At 37.8% G+C, this 12,949-nt stretch overlaps 1 protein-coding gene across 1 annotated transcript in view; it reads right to left on the bottom strand.

Annotated features, from left to right (window-relative positions):
• Positions 1-12,949, bottom strand: part of ANO10 (anoctamin 10) — a 115,455-nt gene that overhangs the window by 74,526 nt on the left and 27,980 nt on the right. The window contains exons 10-11 of the mRNA XM_004676618.2: positions 12,311-12,502; positions 11,976-12,104 (exon numbers count right to left, since the gene is read on the bottom strand). Of these exons, the coding sequence (XP_004676675.1) occupies positions 11,976-12,104; positions 12,311-12,502 (321 nt within the window). The remainder of the gene's footprint in view (positions 1-11,975; positions 12,105-12,310; positions 12,503-12,949) is intronic.

Here is a 12,949-nt window from a genome sequence, read left to right as displayed (position 1 = left end):
GAGCCAATGTGCAGAGCTAATGGGCACAGGTGACCTTTCTGTAGGACAGTCCTACCTCCATCCCCTGTCAGTGCATCAGGAAGTGGACCATCACCAAGCAGGACCATGAAGCACTGTAGTGGCAGAATCAAGAATGGTAACAACACAACAGGTTGCTGCTTCTGCTCAGCCGTACGAGTGCGAATTCTGATTCTGTGACTTTGACAAAGGAGTGGATGGTGTATTCTATAGCGATGTTGCAACCATCTACCAGGGGAGGCCTGTATGAGAATGCAAATCCACTACACCACAAACACAGACAGCGACCAGACATTTCCTCTGAAGGGAGCATTTGCTTTAAATTTTACAAGAAGCTCCTGATCTTATGCAAACTATAGTTCTCAGGCCAGCAGAGTTATGTCGATCACACTCAGAGTAACTCTGCAAAGTGATGAGTACAAAGGACAGCGGGTATGGGAACACACAGATGAAGACAAAAGGAAGAAAATCCTGGAATCCGAATTCCATTAATGTCAGCTGATGTGCGAACTAATAACTATGGCATCAGTTGACAAGAACTTGAGATAGGGCCCTCCAACAAGACTTCATGATCAACATGTTCAAAATGATTTTTTCAGTTTGAATTTATTTAAAATTACCAAATACAAACTTTATGTCCTTTAACAACCCCATTAACTGCTATCAATCCAATCCCCCACTCATCAGAACACTGGACTTCTCAGTGGCCCCATGTGCTATTTCCTGATCGCCTTCTACAGATGCCGCGGGGGGAGAAGTGTGCAAGGAGACCCTGTGTCTTTAACAGGCTTTGCAGCGGCAGATGACTCACCATAAACTGCCGGCATTAATGTGCATGATCCACACTCTGAAAACAACATTTCTATAACAGCCGATCGCTTTTGTTCTTAAGCACGACCAGTGAATTCTCAAGTGTCTGAGACTATGGCTTAGCTCATTCATTTGCTCTCATCAGTAACAATACTCAAGACTAGCCGCTCCCTTTATGTTGAAAGGACTTAGGAGGGTTCAAGGAAAGAAAAGCTAAAGAGATTTACTTCTCTTAATATGTTCCTCTTAAAATATGTCCACAAATTCAATTATAAACTCTTAGTTGCAGTATGAAAAGAGCCACATGCCATATAAAATCAAATTTTAGATTAATTGATCTCCATTTTGGAAAAAAAATGACTTGTCTTGTAAATATTCTCTAAGCCACAGTTTCAAAACACATTTTTCAATAAATACTTATAGATATAAAATTTTATTTTTAACTTACATAGAATAAAAACCACCATTTTGGTGTACAGCTCTCTGAGCTTTATTTAATAAATGCACTGAGCTGTGAAGCCATCACTATAATCAAAATACACAATTCCATTACTCCGAAAATGCCCTTGTGCTGTAAGTTAAACACCTCCCTCCTAAACCAGAGCAACCACCCTCGCTAAATTTTTATGTCCAAATTTACATTGGATGCACACTGCAACAGCCGGCCAGATAACCCTACTGGCAAAGAGAAGACAACGCAAAGAGCCCTCCCCAGGCCTTGCAGCACGTATGTGCTTTGCAGACCCTTTGTGAGAAAAGGGCCTATGAGCTGTGGAAGAATACAGTTGGCTATTCGAGAGCTGCTTTTCCTTGTTTCTTCTCTACAACTGATGACTACAAATAACTACAAAGAAAACATTTTATTTTTTCTGCTTCAATGCAACTGACTTCTTGTGAAATACCCCCTTAAACTGAGTCCCAAGCACAACAGTGACCACATTGCAGATGTATCAGCACAGATGGTACCAATTGGTTTCTATCAAGGTGCTACTATGGAAAGAAGAGAAGCACAAGCTTTTCAGCACCAGGGAGAAATGGTTCTGCCTGAGGCCCTGACATAGCAAGGTAGGTAATCACATCTGCACATTCTGTAGCTCATCTTGTATCTTGTGCTCAAGCGCTGCAGAGGACAAACTTGCTCTGCAGGCTCAGAATCAGTACACACACATAAATCATACACACGTACACGTATATGTGTGGAAAGCATGACGTTTACATTCTTTCAGTTGGGAGACAAGGGTTTTTAACTAAATAGGTAAGGCAAGAAGAAATTTTCTTAGATTAGAATCAATGTTAAAATTTTTTCTTTCCTTTCATGGTCCTTACTATATTTGTAAACACAAATTCATAACACAACAGAACTGGAGGCGCATTTCATTAATTAGGAAGAAATGACAGTGGGAATATTAGCATCTTACATTTATGAGCACCTCAGAGTCCACTGCACACACTCATAAAGTTTCTAATTCAATCTAGTCTTCGTAATATGGCACGTTGGGGGACTACAAAAGAAACTAAAGCCCCTCTGAAGCTTTTAAGTAACGGGAGAGGAGAAGGAAAACAGAAATAATAACAAAAGAACAATTACAATACATCAAATAACTATAAAGAGTATGAGCTGGTCAAACTGATACCATTTCATCAATTGCAGTTAATATTCTATGTCTAAGTTGTTAAAAATTGTTATTCAGGGCCTTCCCTGGTGGCACAGCAGATGAAAGCGCAGCACTGCACACTAGTGGCAGCCACTTCAGTGTTGGTTCGATCCCCAGCCCCGGAGCTGACCCTCATGGCGTGGCAGACCTCTCCTGACCTGCCCACTGCTCCCCTCAGCAGTGTACTTTTTCAATCTGCCTGTTCTGCTCCCCACTCTGCTTCGTGAATCCTCTCACTGCCCCTGCACCTCTGGCCTGTGCCCCAGGTCTGTATGCATAAATAAATAAATAAATCTTAATAAAAACTGTTATTCAAGTCTGGCCCAATTTTTGATGCAAAATTCCAATATGAAAAACAATTAAATGTTTCTTGAAGTGAGATTTGACCTAAAGACTAACACAACATTTTGATTTTGGGAAAATGTTCCTAAAGGAAGTGAGTTATTAAGTAGGATCCAGATGTTGATAAGCATGAGGATCCAGATGTTGATAAGCGTGAGTTTAAACACACTACTTTAACTGAAGGAAAGACCAAAAACAGAGGCATCAAGAATGAGTTCTGAAATGCTCCATCTCTGGATCCAGGCTTCCGCAGAGGGCAAGAATGTGGTTTATCCACTTCATAGTTCCAGTTTACACTAAACTCAGAACTGATTCTTAAATGGAAACTAAATAGAAAGTTGCATGAAAGTAGAATAACAGATTAACTTCAAGGACAGGTCTTTAAGAACAATTGTTCTGACAGGTTTTTCACTTCTGGCAGAAGAAATAAACTGTGAGGACAGTAGGTATAACGAAGCAGGACCTAATCAGTAAACCACAGAAACTGAAATGCAGGGCAGATTGGGAGCCAGGAAAAACAGGGCGCAAGAGTGTCCAGCTAGAGTTCTGGCCGATGAGGACAGAGAGAGCCCTGCAGCCAGCAGCGGAGAAACACTGGACAGAGGAGGGCAGGGACCTGAGCCTGCTGGTTCAAGGCAGTGGTGTGTACTCACGCAGGGGCCAGGCTTCTTAGGCACCACCCCATTTCATGCTCCCCTCAATCCCAAATGGGGGCTACTCCCTACTAAGGAAAGACAAGGACGTTCATTTTCATAATGGGGATACGGCAGATTCCCTGTTCAACCATTCATTGTTACTTATTGGACTTGCTGAGTCAAGTCAACGTTAGCGAGAAGTAAATACTTAGTTACGCCTGTGCATATTTGTAAGAGACCATTTTGAAAGGAAATTATAAATGGAATGCAAACTTTTCATCATCAGCTCTGAGCTCTCTATCAGTTTCCCTACCCATTATCCTCCACCCCCCCCCCATTTGTGGTATGTACCCTCCCTATGTACTTCACCACCCCATCCTCATTCCCATCTCTGGAACAGTCCCAATGTCCTACTCTTCCTTCAAAGGGGTCCCCTGACACACAAAGCCTCCCCAAGAACATTCCCCTTGGATTTGATACTTTTCAAAACTCCATTCAGGACTATACACAGTGGGAATTTCTTGTGTTCTTAAAGTCTCTTTACATTTTCTGAAGCAAACTTGTTTTCCACCCTTGGGGGAAAAAACTGAAACCAAAAATTGTATTTTATCTCCATATTTTCCCAAATAAAACAGAAAAGCAGAGCGTAGAGGCAAGTTTGACTCTGAGTTGGTTTATGTACCTGAAAGGGAGGTTCACTATCATGAAAGGAGGAGTTAGCAGGGAAATCCCAGGGGCAGCCACTGACCTTAGGCTAGAGATGGTGAGTGGAGGGCACAGGCTTGGGTGGACAAGGAAAGCCAGAGGGAGCAGGAATCTGACAGGCCTGGAAAACATCAACTAGGAGAGGACCAGAATAGCAGTCCTCAAAGATAAATAGTCAAATAGTTTTATTTGGTTTTGGATATTTGGGTATTTACATTTAATAAGTATAACGAGATGTTCACTTTAAAGAGAATGTGTAAAGAAATGAATGGGTTTTCTTATTCTTAATACTTGTATAATTCTTTTCTGAAAACAACTCCATTCTGAATATAAACTGGTCTTTTAGAAGCATAAGATTCGCATTTTCTTAAACTCTCTAGGACAAGAAAGTCGAAATTAGGTTAGACACTATAATACCTAAACAGAATGCAAAGTATTTGCTAAAACTAGATGTCAATAAAGACATATTCAAACAATTTATATACTAAACATCAATTTGGATGTTTCAAAAAACAAGTATTTCCCATTAATCATCAAACTTAAGGGCCTCAATTCCACACTTCCCAGGATGGCGAAAGTCTACATATGTGCTACAGTCATGCTTAATGAAACAAGTTGACTAAATTGAGTGATCGTAAACAATTCATATCTTTAATTTCTTAGCAAACAGTTCAATGTACATCTGTTTGTAAATCACGTAGTACAAGGCCTTTTCTTTGAGTAGGCTCCAATGATAGCTGTCACTGTCTTTCATGATCAATAACCCCTATGACAATGGCTAAGCTTCCCAGGTTTGTTTTCTTGAAAGAAAACTAAAGTTTAAAGACACTTCTTAAGTAAAGTAAAAATGGAATCTGGAAGCTATCCATATTTTTATGGTTTTTCCCTAATCTTTCATAATTGCCTCATCTTTATCCAATCTGATAGCAACTTGTCTTTATGGAGTCTTTCCAAAGGTTTTCACAGAAACGACGGCTCTCTCTGTTTAGTACACACATTTCATCAGTTTTCATTTCATTTAATTAAATTTTGTCTATTACAGTGGCAAGAATATCACACATAAACAAATTTGAAACAACATGCTTCTTGGTGAGCACTTAACTCAGTGAGTGGACAATTTCCCCATCATCCTCACCCAGAGCTCTGGAAGGATCTGTTGTCAGGAGGAGATGGAGAAAGCTTCCAACTTTCATTAGGAAAAGTTAGAAAAGAGGCCTGACTGCACTTTGATTTATTTCTTGGAGGATTCTTCTGGGAGCACTTGTAAAGCCAAAGCTGTATCTTAGTAATGCCTGACATAGCCTAAGAACACAATAAATGTGTATTTAATTAAAGAAATTCGCCTTGACCATCTTTAATTACTCCTGCGCCATTAAGAGCATACAGAACAATGTTTTTATTTGGATAAAACTAAAGAGGGGAACATCCACAGAACCACCAGAAAATTATACCAAGGTTCACAGAAATAAAAGAAACAAATAGGGAGTACCATAATTCCAGTTAAAAGTGCCCTACTCCTCAGCAACAAGACAAAAGCCCCAGACAAGCCATAGATCTGATGCATACACAGGCAAGGAAGGGGACTGGAGTCCAAACCCGGGAGGAAGGGACAATGTTGATGGTCACAGATGCCATGTCAGTGGGAGAATTATGGGGACTACACACGAGAGGAGAAATAAAATATTGCACAAAAATGATGATATAAGAAAACTGAAAACATCAACAACAGTATCCTAACCCAAAAGCACCCTTGCATGAACCCAGCAATGCCCCAACACCAGGAAGTGGGGGTCAGATAAGGAGTTGGCTCTAGGTTCCTGCCTAGGTAGCTTTAAAATTAAATCCTCTGAGTTTAATCAGACCTTTCCGCTAGATAAAGAAACATCTATGAGACCACACATTGTTTTCTTCTGAAACAACAATGACAATAGCTATCAAATAAGGAATATATAATCTTGCCAGGCGATACAGGAAGCAGATCATGGACATGTATTCATCTGTCCTCAACAATTTTAAGTACTAAATTTACTAAAAGACACTTAGCTTGTCAAAAACAGGGTTAGGATTTAAGCCCAGAGTCCATACTCTTAACCATGTACCATATTGCCCAATTAAGCTCACCATCACTTATAAATTACATAGTTTAATATTTTGCCTAAGGGTGTAGTTCGTTTATATCTCAAAGATCCATCAAATTCTTTCACATAAAGTATTTTTATGTTTAACTGCCATTAATTACATGTTCACTGAAAACATATATGCTTGGTTCGTTCATCATTATGAAACATTTAACAAGAAATTGCTTAATAACTTGAAAACAATTAAAAGTAATTCAAGTATTGATATTTATTGCCTGCTTGCCCTTGTCCATGCTCTCAGGAAGCTCATGTGAAGCTTCATGTCTGGTAGAAGAGACACATGATTGATGTACAGTTCTAAGAAATGCTAATAGCAACTTGCAGGAAGGGGTCTGGGCTGTCCAATGGTGAAACGGGGCAGCAGGGAAGGTAAAAGAGAAAGGGAGAGCTGCAAAGAATTTGGTATTTGGTATTTGACCAAGGCATTTCTTCTGTAAATAATGGAGATTCTCATAAGAAGCATAGCAGAGGAGAATGATGATCAGAATTTTGTTTTGGAATAACCATTCCAGAAATAGAAAGCATGGGGGAGAGAAGAGAAAGCATGAAACCAGAAGACTGAGCACTTGCCCTAAAAGTATAAAAACACTAACTTGAAGAGACATACATATTCCTGTGTTCACTAAATCGCTATTCAACATAGTCAAGATCTGCTGCACAGTGCCAGTGTCCACAGACCATGGCTTGGTCATGGAAGAATGGGTAAAAACCACATATGCACAAGGAATACTACTTGGTCATAAAAAAGATGAAAGTCTGCTTTTAATACAATACGGATAGATCTTAAGGGGCTTATGCTAAGTGCAGTAAGGCAGAAGACAGAAAATACTGTATGATTTCACTCATAAATGAAATATAAAAAAACAAACTTTTAGACTGACAACAAAATGGTGATTACTAGAAGATAAAAGATAAGAGGGAAGGAGGGTAAAGATAAAAGATAAAGGGGGAGCAGGGAAAGAACAGGTAGGAAGGGCCAGTTGGTTGGTAGTGAATGGTGAATGGACATTTGGTGGTGGGCATGGTGGGAAAACTAATAGTGGAACCTACTAATTTACATCAACTTAGTAAAAAATACCCAAAAAATGTAGTTATCATTTATTTGAAATGATATCTAAGAAGTGAATTAGATTTGTCTAAAATAAGGGATGAGAGGCAAAGCAGCTCTCCTGCCGGCCTGTGACTAGGCAGGTGTTTTTCGTCACAAACCTTTTCCCTTTGTAAAACAGCAGTGGCAGCTCCCTGCCACTTGTGAGTGTCAGGTGCCTCTCTTCTTTTTCCTTTTCCTAATAAACCTGTCCCTTTAAAATGTAAACAAAAAAACTGAGGAGGATGATTATTAATGAAGAGAAATTACTAGGCTATTGATCTAATCCAGTGGGTTTAATGGATCTAATCCATTGTTTATGACAATGCCAGCATCTGACTACTTCTAACTCGCAAGGGAGCATTTTCATATGGTTTCCTACATCACTAAGCTATTCTCTTGGCCTGCATATAATAAATTTCTGTAACTATATTACAAATAAAAAAGAGCAAATACTGTAAGATTTCATCCACAGGTAGTACACAGAGAAAACAAACAGAGGAACTAAATAAAATGAGAATGAACTATTGTGAAACCAATTGGTGGTTGGGGAATGAGAAAGGGAACAGGTAAATTGAGACAATGGAAGTGGGGATACAGAAGGACAGATTTAGACTTTTAACCCTGGTGGCACAATGGGTTAAAGCGCAGCACTATGAATGAAGCTATCGGCAGCCACTGCAGCATGAGTTCAATCCTCAGACACGGAGCTGACCCACATAGAGCGGCAGACCTCTCCTGACCCGCCCACTGCTCCCCCCAGCAGTGTATTTCAGTCAGTCTGCCTGTTCTGTTTCCGACTCTGTCTCTGATGAAGTCTCTCACCCCCGCACCTTTGACCTGTACCCCAGTTCATGTGTGCATAATTAAATAAATCTCTTTTTAAGAAAAGTTAATTTCTTGTAGTATACACACGTGATTGTCAGTTATAATAAATACAGGGTTACTTCAATATAAAAAGTGTTCAAATGCCACTAGTTTTTACGGGTAACTCTAGATGGCAGTAAAAACACAAAATATGACAGTGAATTACAAATAGTAATGACCATACTTAGCTTTTACTCAATTTTAAATAGTACTAAAAAAAATGTTAAGAATACAAAAACTTATTAAAATTAGTTTCCTGACTTTGAACCCAAAAAGCTATTAAATCAATCAATTCATTCATGAATTATGACAACACTATCAATGTCAATTTTATAAATGCACCATATTTTCTAAGCTTTCATTGTTAAATTGAAATCAGGAAAATGATATTAAAATGGAGAGGGAAAAAAAACCTTTAAATTATCTTAATTTTTTTTCCATCAAGATATTAAGTATATACACAAAAATTTATTTTATGTATGTATATAAATTTAAGACATTATTTCATTCCAGTTAGTAAAATCTCTACATTTTTAAGGACTGTGAATTAATATATGAAAGCAGAGAGCATGCTGTTAATTTAATGTGTTTCTAGCACAAAAATTTTAGAAACTCAGTAAATACTAACCCTTTACCTAAACTCTAGGAAATAAAATAGGAGTAGAACAATTTAAGATTTTACATCCATTTTTGAAAAACACATTTGCAGGTCAGGAGGAAAATCTCATAAACAGAAACAAGGTAATTTGATCCAATGATGGTTTTGATAAACTTTCTATAACATACTGAATTAGAATTTCAGTATGATTTTACAAACTTTCATGGTAGTAAACCAAAAAACTGAAATTTTCTAACTTGCTTGTAAACTTTTCAAATTTTGGATTCATTACAAGACCACGTAGCATTTAGCTCAGGGTTCAGCAATACTAGACTAAAACTAGCTAACTTACTATATTTGGGGTTACTTATAACAGTTTCTCTGAGCTTGATTTTTTTCTGACACAAAAATTCTCAATTTGGAATACAAAGACAGGGTCCTCTCAAATAAAAGAAAGTGAATGATAAAAAAAGTAAATCTTCAAATATACTGGTGTGGTGGAAAGATGAGACTTATTTTAATGTCAACCTGTGCCAATGTAGTAACAACTTTTGATCAATAGTTTTAAAAAATCAGAAAATAGTCATAGTTTCTACAGCAAATTAATACAGATCTGGGTAGCCAAAACAAAGGAAAGAAAAGACAAAGTTGGAAGTTTCATACTTCCTGATTTCAAAATTTACTGCAAAGTTACAGTAATTTAAGTAGTGTGGTACCAACATAAATATACATGTATACTGCACTCCAAACTCATCAAGTTATATACATTAATTATGTTGTTTTTCAATGTCAGTCATACCTCAGTAAAGTGGTTTAAAAAAGAAACAGACCTACAGATCAAGAGGAACGAGAGCCCAGAAATAAGCCCTCACATACATGATTCAAGTGATTTTCAATATGGGTGCCAACATTCTTTGGAGAAAGGACAATGTTTTCAACAAAATACTATGGGGGAAATGGATATCCACAAGTGAAAGAATGATTTGAACCCTTTCCTTATATACTTTATATACAAAAATTAACTCAAAATATATTGAAGACCTAAAACTTTAAAACTCTTAGAAGAAAACAATGATTTCTTGGCTACAACACCAAAACACAGGCCAAAAAATATATATAGATAGATAAATTTGACTTTTGTGCATCAAAGGACAGTAGTTGTAGAGTGAAAAGGCAATCCAAACAGTGGAAGAAAATATTTGCAAATTACATATATACATACATATATATACATACATATATATACATATATACATACATATACATATATATGTGTGTGTATATATATATGTATATATATATGTATATATATATATCATCTATCCACACATCCCATCAAATACAAAAGAAAGTAGTAGTTAATTAACAGGAATATACAGAAAAATTCACCAGTCAGAAAGCTAGAAAGAGTGCAGCTAAGATCACAAAGAGGGCAGTACTGAACTTAGCCATCATTGCTGCCAAAATGTGGCTCGTGACACAGCTCTAATCTGCTTGGAAGTAGGGAAGGCTTTTAGGGTCTCTTAAGACTATTAAACTCTTAGAATACTCATTCTAAATTTACCAAGAAATCTTCTAATAATCAATTCAACACCAACTGTTACAGTCATTGGAAAAATATCTCCATATGGTAAATCAGCTATCAGGCATTCTGGTCAGTCCCTTGTCAATCTTGTTAGTTTTAGGTGTATACCAGTTTCAAAAACCCAGTTAAAACTGGATGTACCTGAGCTCTCCCTGGTGGTGCAGTGGGTTAAAGCACCACATTATGAAGTTCTCCAAAGCCATTGCAGCACGAGTTTGATCCCTGGTCAGGGAGCTGACCGACATGGCGCGGCAGACCTCTCCTGACTTGCCTGCTGCTCCCCTCAGCAATGTACTTTGTCAGTCTGCCTGTTCTGCTCCTTCTTACCATTCCTGCACCTATGGCCTGTACCCCAGTTCTGTAAGCATAAATAAAAAATCTTAAAAAAAAAAAACAAAAACTGGATGTACCAGAAAAGGTAAGTCCTTAGATGTGCAAAATAAAGGGCCACATTCGAAATCAAGAAGATACACTATAAGCCTGGTCAGCTGGCCATCCCATGTCTAAAGTACCTCAGTTTTATTTTTTCACTTTCACAGGTAATAAGTGAGCCTTGCAAACAGCTCTCCAAAACCCTATTCAACAACAACAAAAAAAATCAGAATACTTCTTTTATCCCCTCCTATTCAATGCTGTCAAACAACATTCTCCAAAATACATATTCCACATAGAGTATCTATCATAAACACAGGTTCCTATCAATATGATAAAGAATGAGAAAGAGCAAAGGAGAATGTATTTCTTTAGTCACTATTGGAAATGTACAAGTTTGTGACTAACATTTTTCTCATCAGCTCTAACTTCTGAAGCTTTAGCTATATGAATCACTGCTCTATGAACTCGCTAAATTCTGTTTTGATAAATTTCCAAAATTTCTTCTATGTTTTAAATAAATAAAAGTGAACAGTCACAATACTCCTGGCAACTATCACCACTAGCAACAAAAAAATTCTTGCAAAATCTTTGCATTTATAATTGGTTAGTTTTCAAATGTTTTTCAAGTGTTTTAGTAATCCATATTCAGGTATATGAAAAACTGAAAAGTAGGCAGGTAACTGATTTGTATTTTACATGTGAAATTATGGGTCTTCCTACACATTAAATTTTGGAGTTTTAAAGTTTCACAATCAATTGCACACCTGTCACAAATAAGATTTTTTATCAAAATGAGCCAAATTATCAAAGCATTTATTGGGATTTATTTGCTTTAGAAAGTACAGCTGATAGAACCTAGAAAAAAATCAAAGCAATAAAATCTACAGAATTCTACTGCAAACAGGGCTTATCTTTTGAGCACTGGACAGGCCAGCACAATGGCTGGAAAGTCATGTTCCTAATTCTGCCACTATGCCTGCTTCACTAACCCGGGCAATAACTGCATCAGTTCTCAAGTCTCCCCATTACCTAAACTGCTTTGCTTTCATGCCAGTAAATGCATATTGTGAAACTGCTAGCTACTGACGGCATCAATGTTTTAGAGTAGCAGAGGTGTCTGATGTGAAAACTATTTAAAATAGGCTAAAATTGTCACTTACCTCCACTGCCACTACAATCAAAATGAGATCTGTTTTTGACTCAGGAAAGAGTGAATTCACTTGTGGTGACATTCCAATGAGAGCACAGTTAGTGACCACAGATATAACACTCATTGTTTCAAAAGCCAGCTGAAAGAGAAAGGAGGTGAAATTAAAATGCAGTGGCCACTTCCACTTTTCTTATCTTTGTTCATATTATCTCAAATCAAGGAAAAAAGTCTTCCCCTAGTTCTAAACATTCCAAGTACATTTCCAACCTTTTATTTATAATGCTATCATTTTCTTTAGCTGAAAAAACCATACTTTTAGAAGAAGGTATTTTCTCAAATAATTACCTGCCACACACCAATATTGGCTGATGGTTCTGAGAATGGACGTTTGAAGACCCGGCACATTTTTAAGGCATCGGAATTAACCTCGGTGAAGTTATTTAACACAGCAAAGGCCGCTGCCAACGGGTAAACACAGGAGAAAAGGCTCACATAACCAAACTGAAGAAATAACTCCAAGTAATCATCGAAGGTGCCCTAAAATTGTAAACCACAAGAAGAAAACAAGCATTGTTTTAATATCAGATAATAACACTTTGCATGACTATCCAATGCACTGGCGTCTAAATAAAGCCAACCTCAAAAAGGTTGTAATTTGGACCCTCCCTGGGGGCGCAGGGGTTGAAGCACAGCACTAAGAAGCTAAAGCCACTTCAGCATGAGTTCGATCCCCACCCCAGAGGTGACCCACATGGCTGGCAGACCTCTCCTGACCTACCCAACTGCTCCCCTCAGCAGTGTGCTTCATCAGTCGGCCTGTCCTGCTCCCCACTCTGTCTCTGGTGAATCCTCTCATTGTCCCTGAACCTCTGGCCTGTACCTCAGTTCTGACTGCATAAATAAATAAAATGTTTAAAAAAAAAAAAAAGGTTGTAATTTTCAGATATTAAGAATGAAAAAGTGATTTAGATGCCCACCTTATTG

Source organism: Condylura cristata, unplaced genomic scaffold (genome assembly GCF_000260355.1).
Source record: "Condylura cristata isolate star-nosed mole 26May11 unplaced genomic scaffold, ConCri1.0 scaffold00004, whole genome shotgun sequence".
Classification (NCBI taxonomy): domain Eukaryota; kingdom Metazoa; phylum Chordata; class Mammalia; order Eulipotyphla; family Talpidae; genus Condylura; species Condylura cristata.
Note: the sequence above shows the minus strand (reverse complement) of the source record. Positions and strands in the feature narration are given on the sequence as shown.